Consider the following 21,054-nt stretch of genomic DNA (forward strand, 5'->3'; position numbering starts at 1 on the left):
AAAAGAAAAGGTAATCCTAACTTAAATTGAGTCTCTGGATAATATAGTACCTTCCTAGTAGCAGGGTAGCAAGGATGTGTCTATGGCTGAGAAATAACCCAGCAATCACAGATCATATGTTGGCCACTGATTTTGGAGATGCAATCCTCTTTCAGCACCTATAAGCTGGAGATAGTGGTTTCTATATCAGAGTTGTTAGGATGTATGCAACATACTTTGAAGAGCACATGACTCACAATCTCAAGAACTTTGCTCTTATTCACAGGGTGTACTTTTTGCTTAGTAGGATATCCTAAATACCTCCTAAAAATTTTACAGACTTGTTTCCTTTACTGAAGAATCCATGTAGTGAAGCCTTTATAGAATTATCTGGAAGAAATAGAGTACCTAGAGAAGTGGTTCTCAACCTTCCTAATGTGACCCTTTAACACAGTACCTCATGCTGTGGTGACCCCCAACAATAAAATTATTTTTGTTGCTACTTCACAACTGGAATTTTGTACTGTTATGAGTTGTAATTTAAATATTTGATATGCAGGATATCTGATAAGCAACCCCTGTGAAAGGGTCCACGATTCACAGGTTGAGAAGTACTAGCCTAGAGGCTTACAGAGCACATGCAGGTGTTGTGCAGAAATTTCCTCTCAGATAAAATAGTTGGTCTTAACAGAAGCTCAAGACACAGGGTGTTCTGAAGAGAAGTAAAACATTCCATCCTCTGAAGCTCTTAAACTCAGGAAGTAAACAACTCAAAGGCTTCTAGAAATTCCTGAAACTGACCAGATTCCCTCCCTCCCCAAGCATGTATAATCAGTAAAGCTGGCTGAGAGATGGGTCAGGCAGGCTTAGCTGCCTAGAAGAGCTGCAGATCACCTGAGTTATCCCAAAGAGACAGTGTTCAACCTGTTGAGCTTTCTGCAAGCTGTGCAGTGTTGTCCAGGTTTTCTGCTATGAGCTGTCTCCACTGCTGGGGTGGGCTTTTGGTGTGGGTGTTTTCAAGTCATTTTCTGTTCCTGTAAATAACTCCTCACCCATATTCCTGTAAATATAATTCCAATAAAATCCATTGGTTCACCAAGTTGGACTTTGTTGGTAGCCGTCCTTTGGCCTCTGGGGTGGGTAGATACTTGTTCACATCTCCCCAGGAACAGTGCTACAGGACAGCAGGCTACAGTGGTAGACTATGCTCCTGTGATGAGCTGAGTACACAGATGCTTGGGCTAGGGTAAGCAATCCTTAGTGATGCTTGTACTGAGGGCACAGTAAAGTTCTTTGGTAGAGTGTTCATTAGGTGGGCTAGACCAAATTAGAAAGAGACTGAGAAAGGAGGAAGGGCTCCTAAAATACATCTATCAAGTTTTGGAAAAGCACGTTCCTTCGGGGGTATTGAGAGCTGAGAGCCCACAGCACAAGCTCTGTTCCTTTCTTTGGGCCCACTGCACTCCAGGGGACTTCCTATCTCTGCAAAATCAGCCCGGTGGAGTCCTTCTCAGTGCTCCATCCCTCAGGTTCCACCCCTTGCCAACCATGTTGTCCTTCTTCAGCGGCCCCGCCTTCCTCAGCCTAGCACCTTTTCTCAGCTGTGCCCCCCGACCCCCCGCGCGCCTCCTTCACCTCCTCAGCCTTCCCTTCTCTTCAAGCCAGTCCTTCTCCTCAACCTTCACCCCCTCCTCAGCAGGTTTCCCTCTCCTCAGCCCTCAGTCCTCCTTATCCTCCCATCCTTCCTCAGCTAGTTTTGGGTACTTCTTCCCTCACGTCTCCTCCGCGGTCCGCGCTGCGAGGCGCATTGGGGCTTTGATTTGCTCCTCCCCCTTCCCTACCTCCCCGCCTCCTGCCGGCCAGGGAGGGAGACGGACAGCCGGAGTCCGCATCCCTGTGCACAGGCTGCCGCAGGGCCCAGCGAGCAGGTGGAGCTCAGCCTCCTGCGGAGCACTGGGCGGTGGACCGCAGTGACGAGGCCCGAGACATGGCGGCCACGCGCCTTTGAGGCCGCAGAGCCTCCCGCTGCCCGAGCTGCGCCTCACCATGCAGCTTGGCTGCTGACCGCCCGGGCGTGTGGCCCCGAGGATCCTCGCTGCGGTCATCACTCTGCAGTCTCCATGGTGTATTCCTCCTCACTGCTTCCGGCCGTGTAGCAGCCGCTGCCGGCCCGGCCTCAGGGCACTCTGCCTATTCATCAGGCACTTTCCCTTTCCATTTTTTAATCTCCATCCCTATTTGCGTTTCCTTTCCCCTTCTGCTTCGCGTCTGTCTCCGCCACCCCCGCTATGGCCGCAGAAGAGGTGCTGCAAACGGTAGACCACTATAAGACTGAAATAGAGAGGCTGACCAAGGAGCTCACAGAAACGACCCACGAGAAGATTCAGGCTGCCGAGTACGGGCTGGTGGTGCTGGAGGAGAAACTGACTCTCAAGCAACAGTATGACGAGCTGGAGGCCGAGTATGACGGCCTCAAACAAGAGCTGGAGCAGCTCAAAGAGGTGAGCTGTCTGTCTCCTATTCCCCTTTCACGTCCGGCATTTCTCAGAGCCAGTCATCATTGTAGACAAGTCAGAAGGGATATAGCCAGAAGGACTTCATCTTAGAGCCCTTTGTTGATAAGAGAATATTGAAAGAGTTCATTGTTTTCACCAACAGAAAAATTGCCCAAGAAATGAATGCATAATCTGGAATGGGAATATCTTTATCCTGTCGGGGGAGGGAGAGTCACAAGAGTGTTCAAGGATCAGCGCTGGCAGGTGACATTGAACTGGGCTGAAATACATAAATCAAATTTCTCAAACTGCTGTTATTTCAATCCCAGGTATCAATGACCATTTGCATAATCCATCCAACTGATGAGGCGTTTTGTGCTTGAGGACCCACAATTTTGGGACGGTAGAGTTTGGTACCTCAACTGTCTGCAGAGTAACTGCTTCTTGATGAAATAAGGATTAGTTATTAGGATTCACCAACCCTGTATGACGTTGGCTTTAGTTCTTATCCTGAGGCTGTAGGAGCAAAACAACTTTGCTAGGTGGTTTTGCTGCCCTTAATTTCACCTCTGAGCCAGGCCGGCTATGCTTACATTTTATGGAAGGCATACTGAGACTGAGGAAAATTAAACTCACCCCCAAATGGTGTGAAAGAAGGATGGAGATAATCTATCTATCTATCTATCTATCTATCTATCTATCTATCTATCTATCTATATATATATATATATATAATCTCCATATATATATGGATATCCTTGCCTTGCCTGTCAAATATGACTCTTCAAGTTGAAATGACTGTATTTATAAAACCAGAATATCACCAATGTTCTGTGAATAACATTTTTCTATTTTTTATGTTTTCCTTCTTTTAAATACTAATATACTGAAAGGAAATAATGAATATGTATTTATGTGAAACCAAGCACTCATAAGGATTATACATATTATTTAAGGCACTGAGAGTAGCAAGTAATCAAGTATAAATGTTAATGTACATATATACTGCTTACCTATGTGACAAGTTTTTATTTTTATGTGCATACTAACATTTTAAATGTTAGGCATATCTTAATACATAAATAGAAATACTTTTCTTATAATCTAAGTTTATTTTAGGGAAAGAGAAGGTTCTGTTTTGTGCTGTTACAACTAAAATACATGAGTTATGACATTCTAATCAGTTTGTCTTCTAATTCGCAAATAATGCAGATTTATACCTTTAATTATGCTATTTTTATTCAGATGCTTAAATACCAAAAAATATGTAAATAGATATGGTTGAAAACCATAGATAGAAATATAATTTTTGTATATAAGTCTATAAATTCTAGTTCATGCTTTTCTTGCCATATTCATATTTGGTCTTAATGGTGTCTGTACTTATATTTTCTAAGTTAAATTATGACTTAGGCTGACATGTTTAAATGTAGTGCTAAACCTTGGGAAGCAAGGAAACAGATGGTTATTGTAATTCTCAGAGATGTTTCTATGATATCTTATTTATTAACTGTGTTTTGCCGAGGTGGAGAAATGCAAACAAATGTTAAGTCATCACTTTCTTGATAAAAGAGGTGGACTTACTTGATGATTTAAAATATGATCGTTAATAGACCTTTCTTCATGAGTTAAAAAACACTTTTAAGGCTATTTCTGTGTTGTATGTACTCAACACAGTAAACCCTAATACAGTTGTCTTTTGTCTTTAGTAGACAATGAATTCTTAAGGGGATGAATCTATCTTTTATTTATTCATTTGAAGTTGATAGATAAAATTGTATGTATTTATCATGTATAATATTGTTTTTGCAGTATACATATGTTGTGACTTAATCGAGCTAATATATTACTTCACATAATTATTGTTTTTGTGATAACCCAACACCCATTCTATATTTTTAAAAAGTAAATATATTGGCATTATAGTCATCATACTGCACAATGAATTTCTTAAACTTATTCCTCCCGTATAACTGTAAAAGTGCATCTTTTCATCCACATCTTTCCTTTTAAGCATAAACACCTCTAATAACTACCATTTACTTCTCTGATTCCTTATATGAATGAGATAATGAAATATTTGTTTTTCTATGCCTGGCTTATTTAATTTAATATAATATAAAGTCTTTAAAACAGAGCTTAGCATGTAGTAGGTATAAAAAATAAATATTTTATAAAAATCAATTTGTATTAGAAGAAGATACACTTCTAATCAAGTGTTTGGAAGTCAATATTGCTTAGTGTCAGAGAAGGACTGAGAAAATTAAAGAGTGTAGAAAGTAACCACCTATATTAGTCTCATTGACAGTAAATAGAAAAAGAGGAAAATGTTTTATAAGAATGATAAGGAAGTTTCTTAACACACAATAATACAAATACCAATTGTATTTATTAAAATAAAAATTTAAACAATAAAATTATCAGGAACTTTTCTTTTTATCAAATGACACTCATTTTCATATGTATTTTGATTAACATTTAGTGTAAAGAAAACAATGAAGAGTCTCAGCAAGCAGGATTATAACTATATAAAAATACATTTTAAAGTAGTAAAATAATTGTTATTATTTGATAATAAGACTTATATTTATTTTTAAATATGCTTTATTTTAGTTGAGAGTATTACTTAAATGAACTGAGTCAGTCTTAAATACAAAAACAAACAAACAAAAATAATTGTGCAAACTAAGACATTCCGATGATGATGTCATATAGAAGCCATTTTGTGTGTGTGTGTTTGTGTGTGTGTGTATAGATCAGATGATATCCAAATATTATTCCTTAGACAACTTGTTTTTTGAGACAGTATCTCTTACTGGCCTGAAACTTACCAAGTATGCCAAGTTGGCTGGTCAGTGAACCCTAGGGAACCACCTGTATCTGCCTTCCTCACTGCTGAGGTTACAAGTGTTCACCACCATCAAAACATCAAACTTAGGTACTGATGCTTGTATGGTAGGTATTTTTATCAACTAAGCTATTTCCCAACCTAAGAAGTCATTGTTTTAAAACATTCTGGGGGGGGGGGGGAGCAAGATGGCTCAGAAGGTAAGGGGTTTTGTTGCTGAGCTTGATGAACCTGAGTTTGGTTACCCTCCCTTCACACTACATGGTGGAGGAAGAGACCCCACTCTTGCAAGCTGTCTTATCTCTACATGAGTGCTAAACACACACACACACACACACACACACACACACACACACACACACGATGTAATTAAATGTTTTTGAGTGCTCTGATTATTCATTTTTGGTTATTACCAGGAATACATAGCAAACAATATTGCTATACCAGTAAGGTGGCTCAGTGGATAAAGGCATGTTCACCAACCCTGAGGACCCACATGGTGGAAGCAGACAATCATTTCCTGCAAGTTGTCCCTCTGATCTCTACACACGTGTGGTACATATGTACACACATACATACAAAATGAATAAATAAATAAGTGTAATAAAATAATATTAATGCACTGTGACTTTATAAAGTCAAGTGTTAAAAACATCTTTGACTTATTTCTGGAGTCTTTAAACAAATATGGTTCATTGAAAACACCTGGAGTGGGAATGCCAACAGAAAAGCATGGTAGTAAGTTCAAGTGCGGCATTCGTGAATTCTGGTTTAGCAACAGGACTCCATTTTTGTAGACTATCTTCCTTTCTAGGCTAATATGCACGAAAGCAGCACACATGTACATGTGCACACCAAATAGATTACACACACACAAAAGAAAAAAAACTAATATAAAATGTACATTCTTCAAATTGCTTACAAATAACCTAAAAAACAGTCTGCTGCAGGAAGTAGTAAGAGAAGCTACGCCCAAATTCCCAAATATACCAAGCTGACTTTGGAGATGTGTAAAGGTTAAAACCTTCCTTTTTAAGAAAAGAAAAGGGGAAGTGCTGTGGGATGGTCTGTATGTCAAATGTGTTGCTGATTGGTCAATGAATAAATCACTGATTGGTCAGTGGCCAGGCAGGAAGTATAGGCGGGACTAACAGAGAGGAGAATTGAGAGAACAGGAAGCTGGGTGAGGGGGATGCTCAGCTGCCATCAGGACAAGAAAGATGTAAAGTACCGGTAAGCCACAAGCCACGTGGCAAGGTATAGATTAATAGAAATGGATTAATTTAAGCTGTAAGAACAGTTAGCAAGAAGCCTGCCACGGCCATACAGTTTGTAACCAATATAAGTCTCTGTGTTTATTTGGTTGGGTCTGAATGGCTGTGGGACTGGCAGGTGTCAGAGATTTGTCCTGAGTGTGGGCCAGGCAGGAAAACTCTAGCTACAAAGTCACTTCATTTACATCTCTCTTCTGACATAGTTGCTCAAATATGCAGCAACTCTTCTTTTTATTTCAAATCAAGCTTTCATCCCTGGACGAGCTAACTTCTCAGATTTCATTACACAAGATTTTATATTTTATTATATTATCATGTTTTATAAACACGTATACAGTCATAGTTTTGAAGATATTCACCTCCAATTTCTTGATTATAATTTTTTGCCCTAACATACCTTAAATGATTTGTACATGCTGTATTTCAAGTTTGAGAATATAATAATTACTTGAGTGTTGAAATATGTGATAAAGGTCTTTCTTACACATGAAGTTGTGAATTTGAAGGGGATGGGCTGTGAAAGGATAGAGTCTTACTACTAAAACAGTTTATAATTGGGCAGTCTGGCCTACATAGCAAGTCTCAGGACAGCCAGGACTACATAGAGAGACCCTGACTCAAAAACATAACAAAACAAAGTAAGTCCCCAAACAAAACATACTACTACAACAAAACTAGTTCATTATGTTAAAAGAGAAGTTATGTGAAGTCATGTGCAGGAGATACAATGGGAAAAGGAAGTAGCCACATCTTGTCATAGGGATGGGGAGCCATGAAAAGGAAATGGAATAGTAAGTATATGTGCTGTCTTACATCTTACCTCACTTAATCTTCACAGTAATTTTAAGCTTCTTGATAATGTTTAGAAACAGGAAAATAATAGGAAAAAATAAAGCATCGATCTATATAAAGCTCTATTTAAGGTTGGGTACATTGCACATCTTGTTTCTAATTCTTTTAACAACTCTTGTAGTGTACAAGACAGATACTACTCACATTGGATCTTACAGATTAAGGGCCTTTAGAAGTCTACAGAACTAATTTAGAAAGAAACCTACTTTCTTGGGAGGTAAAATGTATTGGCTAGAGCCACACATGCAATTTAGAAGGTTGTGGTAGTTAGTTATAGAAGGTGGATTGGAGCAATGAGGCAAATAGTGGCAGGGGGACTGCTCCATGGCATGGGAAGATTTTATTGTAGATACGAAAGAGAGGATGGCAGAACCATCTGGAAGAGTCCAGAGCAGAGAGAGAAAGAGGTAGACTGAACACGGCCAGCAGACAGGACATGGCCAGGGCTATCTGAGAGAGAGGGGAGAACGGCAGGGCATAGAGAATATAGAATGCATAGTGAGATTAACAGGAGCAGGGGCCTAGAATAGTGAGAATAGCTGGGTTATAAGAAACATGAGTAGCTGGAAGCAGGGAAGGGTCAGAAGACTGGTGTGGGACATTGGAAATGTATAAGTACTTGTGAGTAGGGACTGAGAGAGCCTAGAGGCTAGTATGGACCTTGATTATGGTGATAGGTGCCACAGGTATATATGAATTGGAGAGCCATATGTCCCTTTTGCCAGAGGTAAGGAAAATACTCCTTTTGATAGGCTGGACAGGCTCCACAAGCTCCTGAGGAATGTTGGCTTTTATCTAACCCTATAATTCAGATTGGGCTCATTTCTGTATATTTGGGTTGCTGTTTGTAGTTTGGGGAACTGCAGTTTCCTTTGGACCTGACACATAATTAAGAGCTCTTTAGGAGGTAGGAGGAATACAGTTCTTAAGATGAATGGAAGTTGGCTCCATTTACAAAGAAAGGTACTGTGGGGAAGAGCAATTTTAGAGGGTTGTGTTTTAACCAATGTTTCATGAGTTTTATTAATTCATATGTTTTTTTTTTGTGAGTGGGTTTTAGTTGCATAACAAATTTAGATATTCAACACTCAATTTAATGAAAATAAATGATTTGTGTATTTGGTTGTCATTTAATTTAAATCTAATTTCTAGGATATGAATACATGAACAATTTAATAGTGTTTTATTAGTTATATGCATTATAAATTAGAAGAAATTTAAATGATAAGACATATGGGCAAAAAAATCTGACTAAGCCCAGTGAGACCATCATCCTAACTCGAAAACTACCCATTACTGCCCTCTTAGAGCCATGAAGGGTAGGAACAACAGAAATTGATCATCACTGACTGCTTCTTGGAATTCATTGATGCTTTGTTTTTGATACAAAGTCTCATGTAGCCTAAGGTGGGCTGGACCTATGTAACTGAAGCTGGCCTTGCACACTTTATCCTCTTGCCTCTACCTCCAAAATGCTGGGAATATGGCCTGTTCCCAGGTGCATTAGTACTTTTAATGTACTTTTTCCTTTTTTATCATAAGAATAATTGTTCTTTAAGAGCTACAGTAACAACACTTTTGGTTTAGATAAAAGCAAATACACCTGTGTTGGTTAGTTCTTGTCAACTTGATTGGAGTCACCTGGAAAGAGGGAACCTCAGTTGAGGAAGTGCCTCATCAGATTGCCCTCTGGGCATATCTGTGGGACTTTTTTGTTCTGTTTTTGATTGATGATTGATGTGGGAGGGCCTGTCTCACTGTTGGTGGTGTCACTCCTGTGCAGGTGTCCCTGGCTGTATAGGAAAGGAGCCTGAGCAAGCCAGTAAGCAGCATTCCTACATGGTTTCTGCTTCAGTTACTGTTTCCAGGTTCCCTCCTTGGCTTCCATGAATGATGAAATGTAACCTGTAAGCCAAATACACCATTTCTTTCCCAAGTTGCTCTTGGTTATGGTGTTTATCACAGCAACAGAAAGTGTACTAGGTCAACAATGTAGTGAATTTTCTTTTGTGTGTTCTCCCTTCTCATTGTCATGGCTCCTTTGTAAATATTCTTTTGAATTTATTTTAAATGTCTTTGAACATATGAATCTATCTGTATGATTTTGTTTTGTTTTTATAAAATCAAGTGTAAAGAATGTAGTACTAATTAGGGAAGACTGATAATGTGGCTCAAATTCTGTCCTGATAGTTTGGATGGTAGTGAGAGAGGAAAGAAGTGCAATTGTGTATGGAAGAAACTGAGGGGATTTGTTTGATGACCCCATAGCAGCCTTGTGTGTTGATATCAAGGGACTAGATGATGGTTTTGTAGGTGAATTATTGGTGATTTTGCTTTCTTGTTTCTTTGGTTGGTGATGGGAATACGTGTATCAGCATAATGCCTGGCTGGTTTCCACAGCTAGAGGGGCCACTCCTGCAATGTGACCACATCCTGCTCACTCTGGATCTTGGTGTGAAACCAGGATGATTCAGGTAGTTGGTCATTAGTACATTACCCCTTATTTGTTCTCTGACAGTTTAGTTTTGAGGTAGACAACTAGGATCTTACAAGCACTTCAGATCTTGTACAGCATCTCATAGGAGATAGGGAAAAGAGAGTAGAGAACATAAAATGTTAGCAAGTGTCTTAATGAAAGGATGATTATTGGTACTTTTTCCTCCTGGGATCTAATTACTTTGTCTATAAAATCCAGGTGATTGAATAATTTCAAAATATTTACCAGCATTAAATTTCTGACCTGCTGTGTTTTATAGCTATCCAGCTTGCTTGTCTACCTAAACTTTCCTTTTCAAATTCCTTCTACTTTTTCCAAAATATGAAATAATCTCACATACTTGCATTAACTTTCACCCAAATTTCTTGAATTTGCCCTCAACTGTTTTCCATGTTGTCTTCCTGTCCATTTCAGTCCTGTGCTTTCAGTTCTAGCCATAATATGTCACTGACCACTCATACTCTTCCTCGCACCGTTTTTTCTAAAGTAATTAGTAGTTCTTACATGAACACCTGGCCCATACACAGTTCCCTCTCAAACTCAATTTACTTTTCTAATCTTCCCTATTTTATTTTAGAACTGATTCACAAATTTGTTATCATTGAAATACCTCCACCTGGCTTCACAGAAGGGCAGAAGTGAGAGAGAGAATGAATATGAATATGGATATAAGTGAGATTATACTCCAGAACCAATTGTAAAACAACTTTTGACTTACTGGCTCTTTATATTATTTTTTTAAGGTTGACATAGATTCTTAATGTTGGAAGGATATTAAAAATTAACTGGTTTAGTGATCTAGTGATCAGAACTATAAGAAAGTCATTTTTGTTAATATTTTAAAATAATTTAGAATTAAAACTCTTTCTTAAGTGAAACTTCAGGTGTTCTACCTTAATCACTGTAGTTATTTCTGATCTAGTTTTATAATCAAGATAGTTTTTTTATTGTATCAAAAGAAAATAATTTATCTTTGCAAGCTACATTAAAGTGTTTTCAATAAGATATGCCGTTATTTCCTAACTAAGGTTTAGACTAGGGCTTGTCTTAATTACTGTTTTATTGCTGTTTTATATGACCAAGGCAACATATAAAAGGAAGCATTTAGTTGGGGACTTGTTTATAGTTTCAGAATGTTGGTCCATGATCGTCATGGTGGGGAGCATGTTGGTTGGCAGGGAGGCATGGCGCTGGAGCAGTAACTAAGAGCTTACATCCTGATCCATGGGTAGTAGGCAGAGAGAAAGAGAGACAGAGAGAGACAGGATAATAGAGAGAGACAGAGAGAGGAAGGGAGGAAGGGAAGGAAAGAGAGAGAGAAGACTGGGCCTGGCCTGGGCTTTTGAAATCTCAAAGCCTCTCCCCGACTAGTGACATAACTCCTCCAAGGCCACACTTTCAAATCCTTCCCAAACAGTTACACTAACTGGAGATGAGGCATTCACACATATGAGCCCATGGTGGTGGTGGTGGTGGTGGTGGTGGGTTCATTTTCATTCAAACCACCACAGGCCTAAAAACTATAAAAGATTTTTAAAGAATAGCCATGATAAGTTATTTCAGGAAAACATATTGAAAGCAAAAGTAAATTTAGACAGATAATGTTTTAGTTATCAGCAACCAATTCTAAATTTAAAAAAATGTGATGGTAATATGATTCAGAAATTTGAAAAATGAGTATAAAAGTGCTCTGATTAGATAAGTTATTACATAAAAATAAATGATAGTTTGTTCATTCCTGCAATAACATTAATATATTTAGTGTTTCTGCTGTGTGAGAATTACAGATTTGGGTATTAAAAATACAGCATAGAACAGAGAGAAAGCTCCATGTTCGTGAAGCTTGTACTCTTTGTGCGAAGAAAGATGTCTTAGTTTGCGTTTTTATTGCTGTGAGGAGACACCATGACCACAGCAACTTTTATAAATGAAAACATTTAATTGGGGTGGCTTGCTTACAGTTTCAGAGGTTCAGTCAATTATCATGGCTGGGGGCATGGCAGTATGGAGGCAGATGTGGTGCTGGAGGAGTAGTTGAGAGTCCTTACCTCTTGCAGGCAACAGGAAGTTGACTGAAAGTCACACTGAAGGAAGCTTGAGCAAGAGACCTCAAAGTCTTCACCCACAGAGACACACTTCCTCCAACAAGGCTGCAGCTCCTAATAGTGCCACTCCCTTTGGGGGCCATTTTCTTTCAAACCACCATAAAAGACAATAATAAAAATGAACAAGAAAGATAGATAATATGTTAAATGGTTCTTAATGTTACAGAGAAATAACAAAACAAAAAGATGGCATGTATAGTGGGTGAGATTATTATGCCAGAGAAAGCCTCATTGAGAAGGATGTCAGAAAGGGTGGGGCCAGGGATTAAAAAGTAGATGAGGCCAGAAAGGGAATTAGGGTCAAATTACATAGCAGTGTTTTATACTAGGATTTGGGCCTTTGTTCTGAGTGAGACAGAACTTTTGGAGGATTTGGCCAGAGTTTCATTATTCTGTACATTCTTATTTATCCCAGTGGGACAACCTTGATATACATTTAAGCAAGATTATAAACGCCTCTGGGAAAAGGAGGATTTGGATTTTTTGGTTTCTTTTCTGTCCCTCTCCTTTCCTTTCTTTTCCAATTTCCTCCCTCCCTCCCTGTCTCCCTGCCTCCCTCCCTCCCTTCCTCTCTCTCTTTCTTTTCTTTCTTTCTTTTTTGAAACAGGAGTCTCACTATGTTGCTTATGTTAGTCTTGAACCACTAAGCTTATGTGATCCTCTTGCCTCAGTTTCCCAAGTAGCTGGATTATAGTCCCTTCCCAAGTTCAGGCTATCATGCCTGGCTTAAAAAAGGGTTTTAATGGGGGTTGGGGATTTAGCTCAGTGGTAGGGCACTTGCCTAGCAAGCACAAGGCCCTGGGTTCATTCCTCAGCTCTGGAAAATAAAGTAAAATAAAGGTGTGTGCCACCACCACCCAACCCTACATCTCTAAAAAAGGGGGGGGGGTTTAATAAAGCCTGTAGCCCGTGAAGTATGCTCTGTTCTCATTTTCATCCACAATGCAAGTGCTTAGTAAATATTTATAATATTGCATTGAATTAGGCTGGGAAAACTATGTAAATAAAGTTTTTAAGTTAGCAAGGTACTTCAAAAAGAGTTTGTTTAAAAATACCCACTTTATTAGCTTAAACCAACTGACTAGAAGGCCATTGTGCTGACTTGTCTGGTTCCTTGTACCTAAATTTACACTCAGTCTCTGCCTTTTTATTCTGAATAATATAAAGTCATCCAGGAAACCCTAGTGAAGGGTTCAAAGACAGCTTCAGCATGTATTACTGGTTCTGTGATTGATATAACTGATATTCTAGAATGCTGGTCATTCATTTATTCATTCTTTCATTTGCTTATTAAATATTTTGAGTGCATCAGCTCGATGTCAAGCATTTTGCTGTGTATAAGAAAATAAAGTCTTGGATCTAGAGACATGACTCAGCAGTTAAAAGTACTTGCTGCTCTTGTGGAGGACCTGGGTGTGTTTCCTCACACCCACATGGCAACTCACAATTGCCTGTAACTCCCGTTCACAGGGATCTGATGCCTTCTGACATCTGCAGGCTCTTGCATGCATGTGGTACACATACATGCACTCACACACGTACATATACACATAAAATAAATATTTTTTTCAAAAAGAAAACAAGATCTCTATTTTTAAGTTATTTATTGCTGGTTGCTGCAGAGAGAAACAAACCTGATAATAACATTTCATAGGAAAGATCATGGAACTTTTTCATCTCAGCAAACTGTATTTGAATCCCTTTAGTAGCTGTGTGATCCCAGAATAATACTTTAAACTCTGGGAACCTATCCCATCCTCAAATGTAGGAAGACAGTGACTGGGTGGTAAAGAAAAATCCATGTCAACCACCTGATAAATGATGACTACAATGGCAATAATAATCATTCATGATATGATAATAGAATAACTGGGCTTGAAAGGATAAAGCTCAACCTAAAGGAATCAGAAAAACTGTTTTGAGGTAGCTTTGAAGAGTGAGTAGGGATTTTTTTCTGAGAGGAGAGTGCAGTCTTTCCCGAAGAGAAACAGCCCACAAGGGAGGGGAGCCTGGGGCAGTTGCTCCTCATCACTATCTGTGCTGGTGTGGGGGGCAATGGATTAAAAGTGGAGTGAGAGGTGAGAGATGGGACTGGTGAGATGATTAGGGCCAAATGGTAAAGGCCCTTTCAGTTAGTCCTTGCTAGCTAATGCCTCAGCATACCATAGGAAGTTGGCCACAGGAAGGCTCCCTTAGTGATAGCAGATCTGGTGACACCAGTAGAAGGATCTCCCCTGTGACAGTTTTAATGTAATTGGCTCCACAATCTCACAGGGGGTGGCATTATTAGGAGGTGTGGTTTTTGTTGGAGTAGGAAGTGTGTCACTGTGGAGACAGGGATTGAGGTCTCATAGATGCTCAGTACTGCCCATTGTCTCAGTCCACTTCCTGTTGCCTGCAAGATGTAGGACTTTCAGCTACTTCTCCAGCACCATGTCTTCCTGCATGCCGCCATGTCCCACAATGATAATAATGGACTGAATCTCTGAACTGTGAGCGAGCCATTCCAATTGAATGTTTTTCTTTATAAGAGTTGCTGTGGTCATGGTGTCTCTTCACAGTAATAGAAACCCTAACTAAGACATAGTCTTAACAAGGAGTCTGGATATAGCTGCCACTCTAATTCCTCTGGTGTATTTAAGGTTTTTCTTGAACATCAGGGGTTCCTGTAAATTATAAAGTGGCAGCTAATGCCTCACTCTTGTGATGGTATATTAGGGCATTTTGAATTTTTCATTACTTCTTTGTGCTATGTAAATGTGAACATATTATAATGTAAAACTAACTTCTATGGCTGTGGATATAGCTCAGTAGCAGTGCTTGCCTAGCAAATGTGAGTCCCTGGGTTCTATTCTCAGTATAGCAAGAACCAAACCGAATTTAAAAAAAACAAACAAACAAAAACCAAAGCAATGCCATTGCAAAAATGGCAACTTGACTTGAAGATTAAAGAAATCTTCTTAATCTTAAATAAGAAAAATTATTCTAGATATTTATTCATTTCACACATGATGACTAACCATTATATTCTAGATACTGTTAGGTACTGTGGGTACATTATTTCTTGTCTTTGGAGAGTTGATTAAAAGATCATTTGGTCCTGTGAAAGAGCAGCCAGTGCACTTAACTACTGAGCTGTCTCTCCAGCCTCCCTGGAGAGTAGATTTTTGACAGGGGAAGAAAAGTGACAAAAGAATAGGCAATAAATAATTTTGTATAGGGATATGTGCTTAAAAAAAAAGCAAAGTGGGGTTATGGACTAATAACATAGTAGGAGCTAGCAGAGAAGAGAGTCAGACAAAGCCTTTTTGAGAAATGACATTTAAGCTGAGTCCCAGGTGATGAGAATTAACAAATCAGAAAGGGATTGTCCTGGCCTGAAAGTACCAGCAAATGTAGAAATCATTAGGTGGGAACAAGCTTTGTGTTTGTAAAAACAGTACAGCTTTACTAGCATTTGAGTTGCAATGACCTCATCTTGTATATAATTGAACTGTGCATTTTGGTTCTCTGTGGGATGGTTTGGATCCTGGCCCTCCCTACTAACAGCCAATGGAAGCACCTTTCCCAAGTCAGTGTGATAATTAAACACTGTCACATGTTCTAGACTTTTTTCCCCCCTGTTCTTCTAAAGGGACAGTACTGCTGTTCATTAAGAACCTCAGAAGACTTTAGGTATGACTGGAGTAGAAGGGGTGGATATGGCAGAAAATTATGGTGAATTAGACAGCAACTAGGTCTTTAAGCCCTGAGAAGAAATTTGTATTATTTTTTTTAAAGACAAGATCATACTATGTAGCCCCAGTTGGCTTAGAACTTACTATGTAGTCAGGCTGGGCTTGAACTTACAAAGATCAACCTCTCTCTGTTTCCCCAGTGCTGAGATTAAAAGTGTATACTACCATGCCTGGCAAGAAATCTGAATTTTATTTTAAGTAGAGTGGACAGTCTTTAGACTGTGGAAGAATAATCCAAGGTAGGAGGTTGTTGGAGTAGTTCAGATAAGAGATGATGGTGATTTAGATTTGGGAGAGCAATATCTGGGATGAGAAATGATCTGATTCAAGATGGCTGGAGGATTTGCAAAAAGATGGTTTCTTTATACAACACGAAGAAAAACGTAATCACATAACACAGAGATATAAACATGAGTGAATAAGGGGCTGGAGAGATGGCTCAGTAGTTAAGAGTACTGACTGCTTTTCCAGAGGACCTGTGTTTGATTGCTAATATGCAAATGGTAGCTCACAACACTCTGTAAATCCAATTCCAGGGGATATGACACCCTTTTCTGACTTACTTGTGCACCAGGCATGCATGTGGTATGTAGACATACGTGCAGGCAAAACACCCATACACATAAAATAAAATAATAATAAAAAATTTAAAAATGAAGGAATAAAATATTCTCAGTTAAGATTAGAAAATGAATGTTTGTTTGAATTTGAAATTTTTTTATGGGTCCCAATTTTGATATTTTGTTTTTAAAAGGAATTTAAAAATGAGTCTGCCAAAACACATAATTTAGAAGAGATTCATCAATTTGATAGAAAAATAAGCATCCACCTACACGAAATTGGACCTATCAACATTTCATCATGAATAAAAGAGGAGCTCATAAGCCCCTATCTATGTCTGAGGAGTTATGGGCAGTTAATGGGTACTGAGGCAGGGGAAGTCATTCCTCAGTGGTGTAGCCATTGCTAAATTTCCCTTGTTCAAGTAAATTGTCTCCTACTCATGCTCATGTAATATATATATGCTCATAAATATATCTTCAAACACACATACACACCACACGAAAGTAGGAAAGTAAGAAGGAGACATCCTGGAAAGAGGGTTTTGATGGGAGGGGAAAGAAGAAAAGAGAGGATAATGGGAGGAGAATATGATTGACGTACATTTTATACGTATATATGATCTTGTGAAAGAATAAGATTTAAAAAGCGTCATTCTATAGTTGCAGTGTTCTCTGATGTAATTTACTGACTACATTTCATGAAGCACATTGAGTATGAAGCAATTTTTTTTGTTCCTATTACAAAGCCCAAATGTTGTTTTTCTTTCAGACAAAATAACCAAGCATATTCTTTTAACATTCTATGAAAATCATCCCATGCTGATACTAAAGTGGATGTCAGGATTTTTTTTAGGACAAAGGGTTATTACTTGTAGAACCCCAAATGTATACTCTAGATTAGGAACATGCAGACTAGAACATAAATATATCCTGAATTGAGAATTAAAGTAAAACATGAGACTAACAGAAACAATACTTTAAAGCTGGGTGTGGTGGTACATGCCTTTAATTCCAGCAGAGGCAGTGGATCTCAGTGAGTTCAAGGCCAACCTGGTTTATATAATGAGTTCCAGGACGGTAAGGGCTATGTAGAGAGATCTTGTCTCAAAAAACAAACAAACAAACAAAACAAAACAAAAGAACACAGTAAAAGAACACTTTATTCTTTCTTTCCTTTGGTAAGATTTTAATGACTTGCTTGCATTGCTAGAGCATATGGTAATCTTCAGAGGCTAAGGGACAGGTATGTTGGTTTATAAGAACTTGATGTGATACTTGTTTTCATTAGCAGAAACACTGTCTACAATGTCTTATAAATGTTGATTTATTGCTTCTGGAATATTATGTTCTTGTGTCCTCACCCTGGGACCAATGGGTTGCAGATAATAAGGATAGAGGACTAACTATGAAGAAGGGCCGTCATAGAGACTTAAGGGCAGAGTGAGTTAGCAGCCACATGACCAGAGCCTTCTCTGTTAGCTCATTGGAGCGTTGAAACAGAAGCCAAAATGCAACTTGTTAGAGAGTGAAGAAAGTGAGTCAGAAACTTGATAGATTTTGGAAAAGATGATGTCTGAATTACTTTCAGCACTATGACTATCATTAAATGTGTCTATTTCCTTTATAACTTAGAATGAAGTTCTGATAACAACTTGTGCATCAATTCTATGGTTTGCTTTGCAATGATAGGTTGTTAAACTTCACAAGTGAAATACCACAGTAATAAATGGACGCTCCAGCAAGCTTCAGATTGCAGACTGCAGATTGATGTTGCAGGGTCAGAATGCATCCCACTGATTAAGAAATATATGATTTGAATTAGGGAGTTTTTTTTTCCAACATAGAGTTCTTTAAAAATCTGGATTTAGGGACTCTTTCAAAAAATTGGAAGATTTCACAAAGCCATGGGGCTGCATAAAATCAAAGAACTGGAGTTGAGTGAATTTCCTTTTGGACAATGTATGAATCTCTAATGTGAACATCCATCATCCTATCTCATCCACATTGTCTTACTGACTGTTCTCCCCTGATTACATAATCTGTCACGTAATCTGCTGGCATTTGAGGTTTCTTTTTCTTCTCCTCCCCACAACCCCTCCTATTCTTTCTCTTCCTTCTCCTCTTTTCTTCTTTGGTAGTACTGGGGATTGAATTTAAGGCCCTTACATATGCTAGACAAGTGCTGTACTGATGAGCTATGTCCTCAGCCCATACAGCACTGAGTTTTAATGCTGGCACTCTTTTACCATTCTTGGAAAGAAAAATAAAGAAAAAGGAAAGTGGAAAATGGGAAAAGAGAATCATTGAGGATGAAAGTGTGAACAAAGAGTTCTGGCCCTGGATTAAGATTTTCAAACTTCATTCTCAGTTCTATTGCTTGTATCTTGAAAGTCCTATTATTTATGTACTGAATAAGAACAATAAAAAGGACTGATGTTTATTTTTGAGTAAGTATATATAGGAGCTTCAAGTTCACATTCAGTGCTGCTTAGGAAGTATATTAAGTTACCTTTCTAGTTACTGTGACAAAAGTAACTTGAAGAAGATATTTTGTTTTTTGGCTCATAGTTTGAGGGACTACAGTCCATCATGGTAGGAAAAGAATAGAGGCGGGAGTGTGAAGATGTTGGTCATGTTGCATCAACAGTACACCCTCTTCACAGTTAAACCTCTTTGGAAACAACTTCGCAGACATGCCCAGAGATGTGTCTCCTAGGTTACTACAAATCCAGTCAAGTTGACATGAATTTTAAACATCATAGGAGGCGACCTTCTGTGGTCTCCTTGGAACCCAAGACAATTGTAATGTTCCACTATTCTGTGATTTCTGAATTTTATGTGTTTTTCTTATCCTGTTCAATTTGCATTATTAAGTATGAGCATAACATCCTGATTAATAATAAATTGCTAGATGAAGAGAGAAAAGGGAGATGTCTGGGTATTTTTGCCTTCTCCTTTCATAGGTTTTCAGTCTACTAATATCTCCTTTCTAGAAGGACATCTATCTATCACTTTTGGGTCAGGCCTGATAATTTTTAAGAAATAGGAAGGTAGTTCTTTACTAAGCACCTAGTTCTTTAGGAACATTTAATTAGCTTTGTTTATATCTCCAGAAATAGCTATAAGTACCTGGAGCTAAAACATTGGATCAACATGGATCTGGTTTTCACCGAATATTTTGTTTTAAAGTGAGTATTGCTGGGGCTGGAGAGATGGCTCAGAGGTTAAGAGCACTGGCTGTTCTTCCAGAGGTCCTGAGTTCAATTCCCAGCAACCACATGATGTTTCATAACCATCTGTAATGAAATCTGGTGTCCTCTTCTGGCCTGCAGGGATGCAGGCAGAACACTGTATGCATAATGAATAAAAAAAGTAATAGCAGTTATTGAGAAGCAAAATAAAAAGACTGACTTATTTAAAAAAAAAAGTGAGTATTGCTAATATATATATTTTTTATTTTTGGTTTATTGAGACAGGGTTTCTCTGTGTAGCTCTGGTTGTACTAGAACTCACTCTATAGACCAGTCTGGCCTTGACTCAAGAGATCTGTCTACCTCTGCCTCCAGAGTGCTGAGATCAAAGGTCTGCGCCACCACTGCCTGGCTATTTTTATAATTTAAAGTACCACACTTAGTTATTTCTTATCACAATTCATTACTCAAAACATAGTTTTTCAAGAAAAAAAAGACAGAATGAATAGAATAGCTGTGAGTGGCTCAGTTTTGTAATTTTAGTATTTGAAAGACAGAGGCAGGAGGATCAAGAAATTGAAGCCAGCCTGGGCTACACAGCTAAATCCTATCTCAAGCAAACAAGTATCTGTGATGAGAAGATCTCTTTCCCCCTAAATTAGCTGACTAATAAAAGGAATAAATAACAAGGTAATTCACAAACTTAACAAATGTCCTCCTGGAAGATCTGATCTTGTTATCTTCAGCACACAAGGCGTTTGACATTCATTATCAGCATGGACTTTTTTATGTATCAACAACAACAATAAAATGAGACTTAACTGAATATTTATTATTGATAATTGAATTTAAAAAATATTGGACCCCAAACAAACTAGTATTAAAATGAGTTAACATAAAAAAATCCAAAATTTCTAATTTTTCTAAGTCTGTTTATGTTTTTGAATTTGTGTTCATTTTAAAAAAATATATGTATATGTTTATGCCAATGTATATTTAAGACTTATAAGGTTATTTCTAAGGAAATGTTTTTCTATGCACTGTAATGCATATCAAAGCCAGGAAGGAAGTATAGGTAGGGCAAGCATGCTGCTCCCTGGACAGTGGGCTAGCGTCTGCCTGACTCAGCCTTTCTCTTCCCAGAATTCTCTTTGTCTGTTTATCCTGACTATACTTCCTTCCTGGCTACCGGCCAATCAGTGTTTTATTTATCAACCAATCAAAGCAACACATATTCACAGCATATAGAATGACATTCCACAGCAAGGGGGCTTGCTGCTTTTTTAAAGAGAATGGTATTGCTGTGGAAGGGAGGGAATGGAATCTAGAACAGCCTGGAAGTTTAGGATAGAAGGGAAAGGATTTGCTGGTGGCTTTGATATGCATTACAGGTATGTAATGGGGACCAAAGGAGCCTGGACATTCATATGGGCCTTTGATATGTATTATAGGTATATGCTAATAGAGAACCTTATGCTCCATTTGCAGTAGTTGGTTGTAGGGAGAGATAAGA

The 21,054-nt window shown here is 38.5% G+C and overlaps 1 protein-coding gene across 8 annotated transcripts in view; it reads left to right on the forward strand.

Annotated features, from left to right (window-relative positions):
- Positions 1–1,557: 1,557 nt before the first annotated feature.
- The window catches only part of Bicd1 (BICD cargo adaptor 1), a 197,231-nt gene continuing 177,734 nt past the window's right edge, over positions 1,558–21,054 (forward strand). For 3 of the 8 annotated variants that reach the window (XM_052722029.1, XM_052722031.1, XM_052722032.1), the window contains exon 1: positions 1,558–2,480. In XM_052722029.1, the coding sequence (XP_052577989.1) occupies positions 2,268–2,480 (213 nt within the window). In that variant the 5' untranslated portion in view covers positions 1,558–2,267. The remainder of the gene's footprint in view (positions 2,481–21,054) is intronic. The other 5 variants (XM_052722034.1, XM_052722036.1, XM_052722037.1 and 2 more) reach the window with 3 other exon arrangements.

Source organism: Peromyscus californicus, unplaced genomic scaffold (genome assembly GCF_007827085.1).
Source record: "Peromyscus californicus insignis strain IS unplaced genomic scaffold, ASM782708v3 Scaffold_6__1_contigs__length_162567912, whole genome shotgun sequence".
NCBI lineage: Eukaryota > Metazoa > Chordata > Mammalia > Rodentia > Cricetidae > Peromyscus > Peromyscus californicus.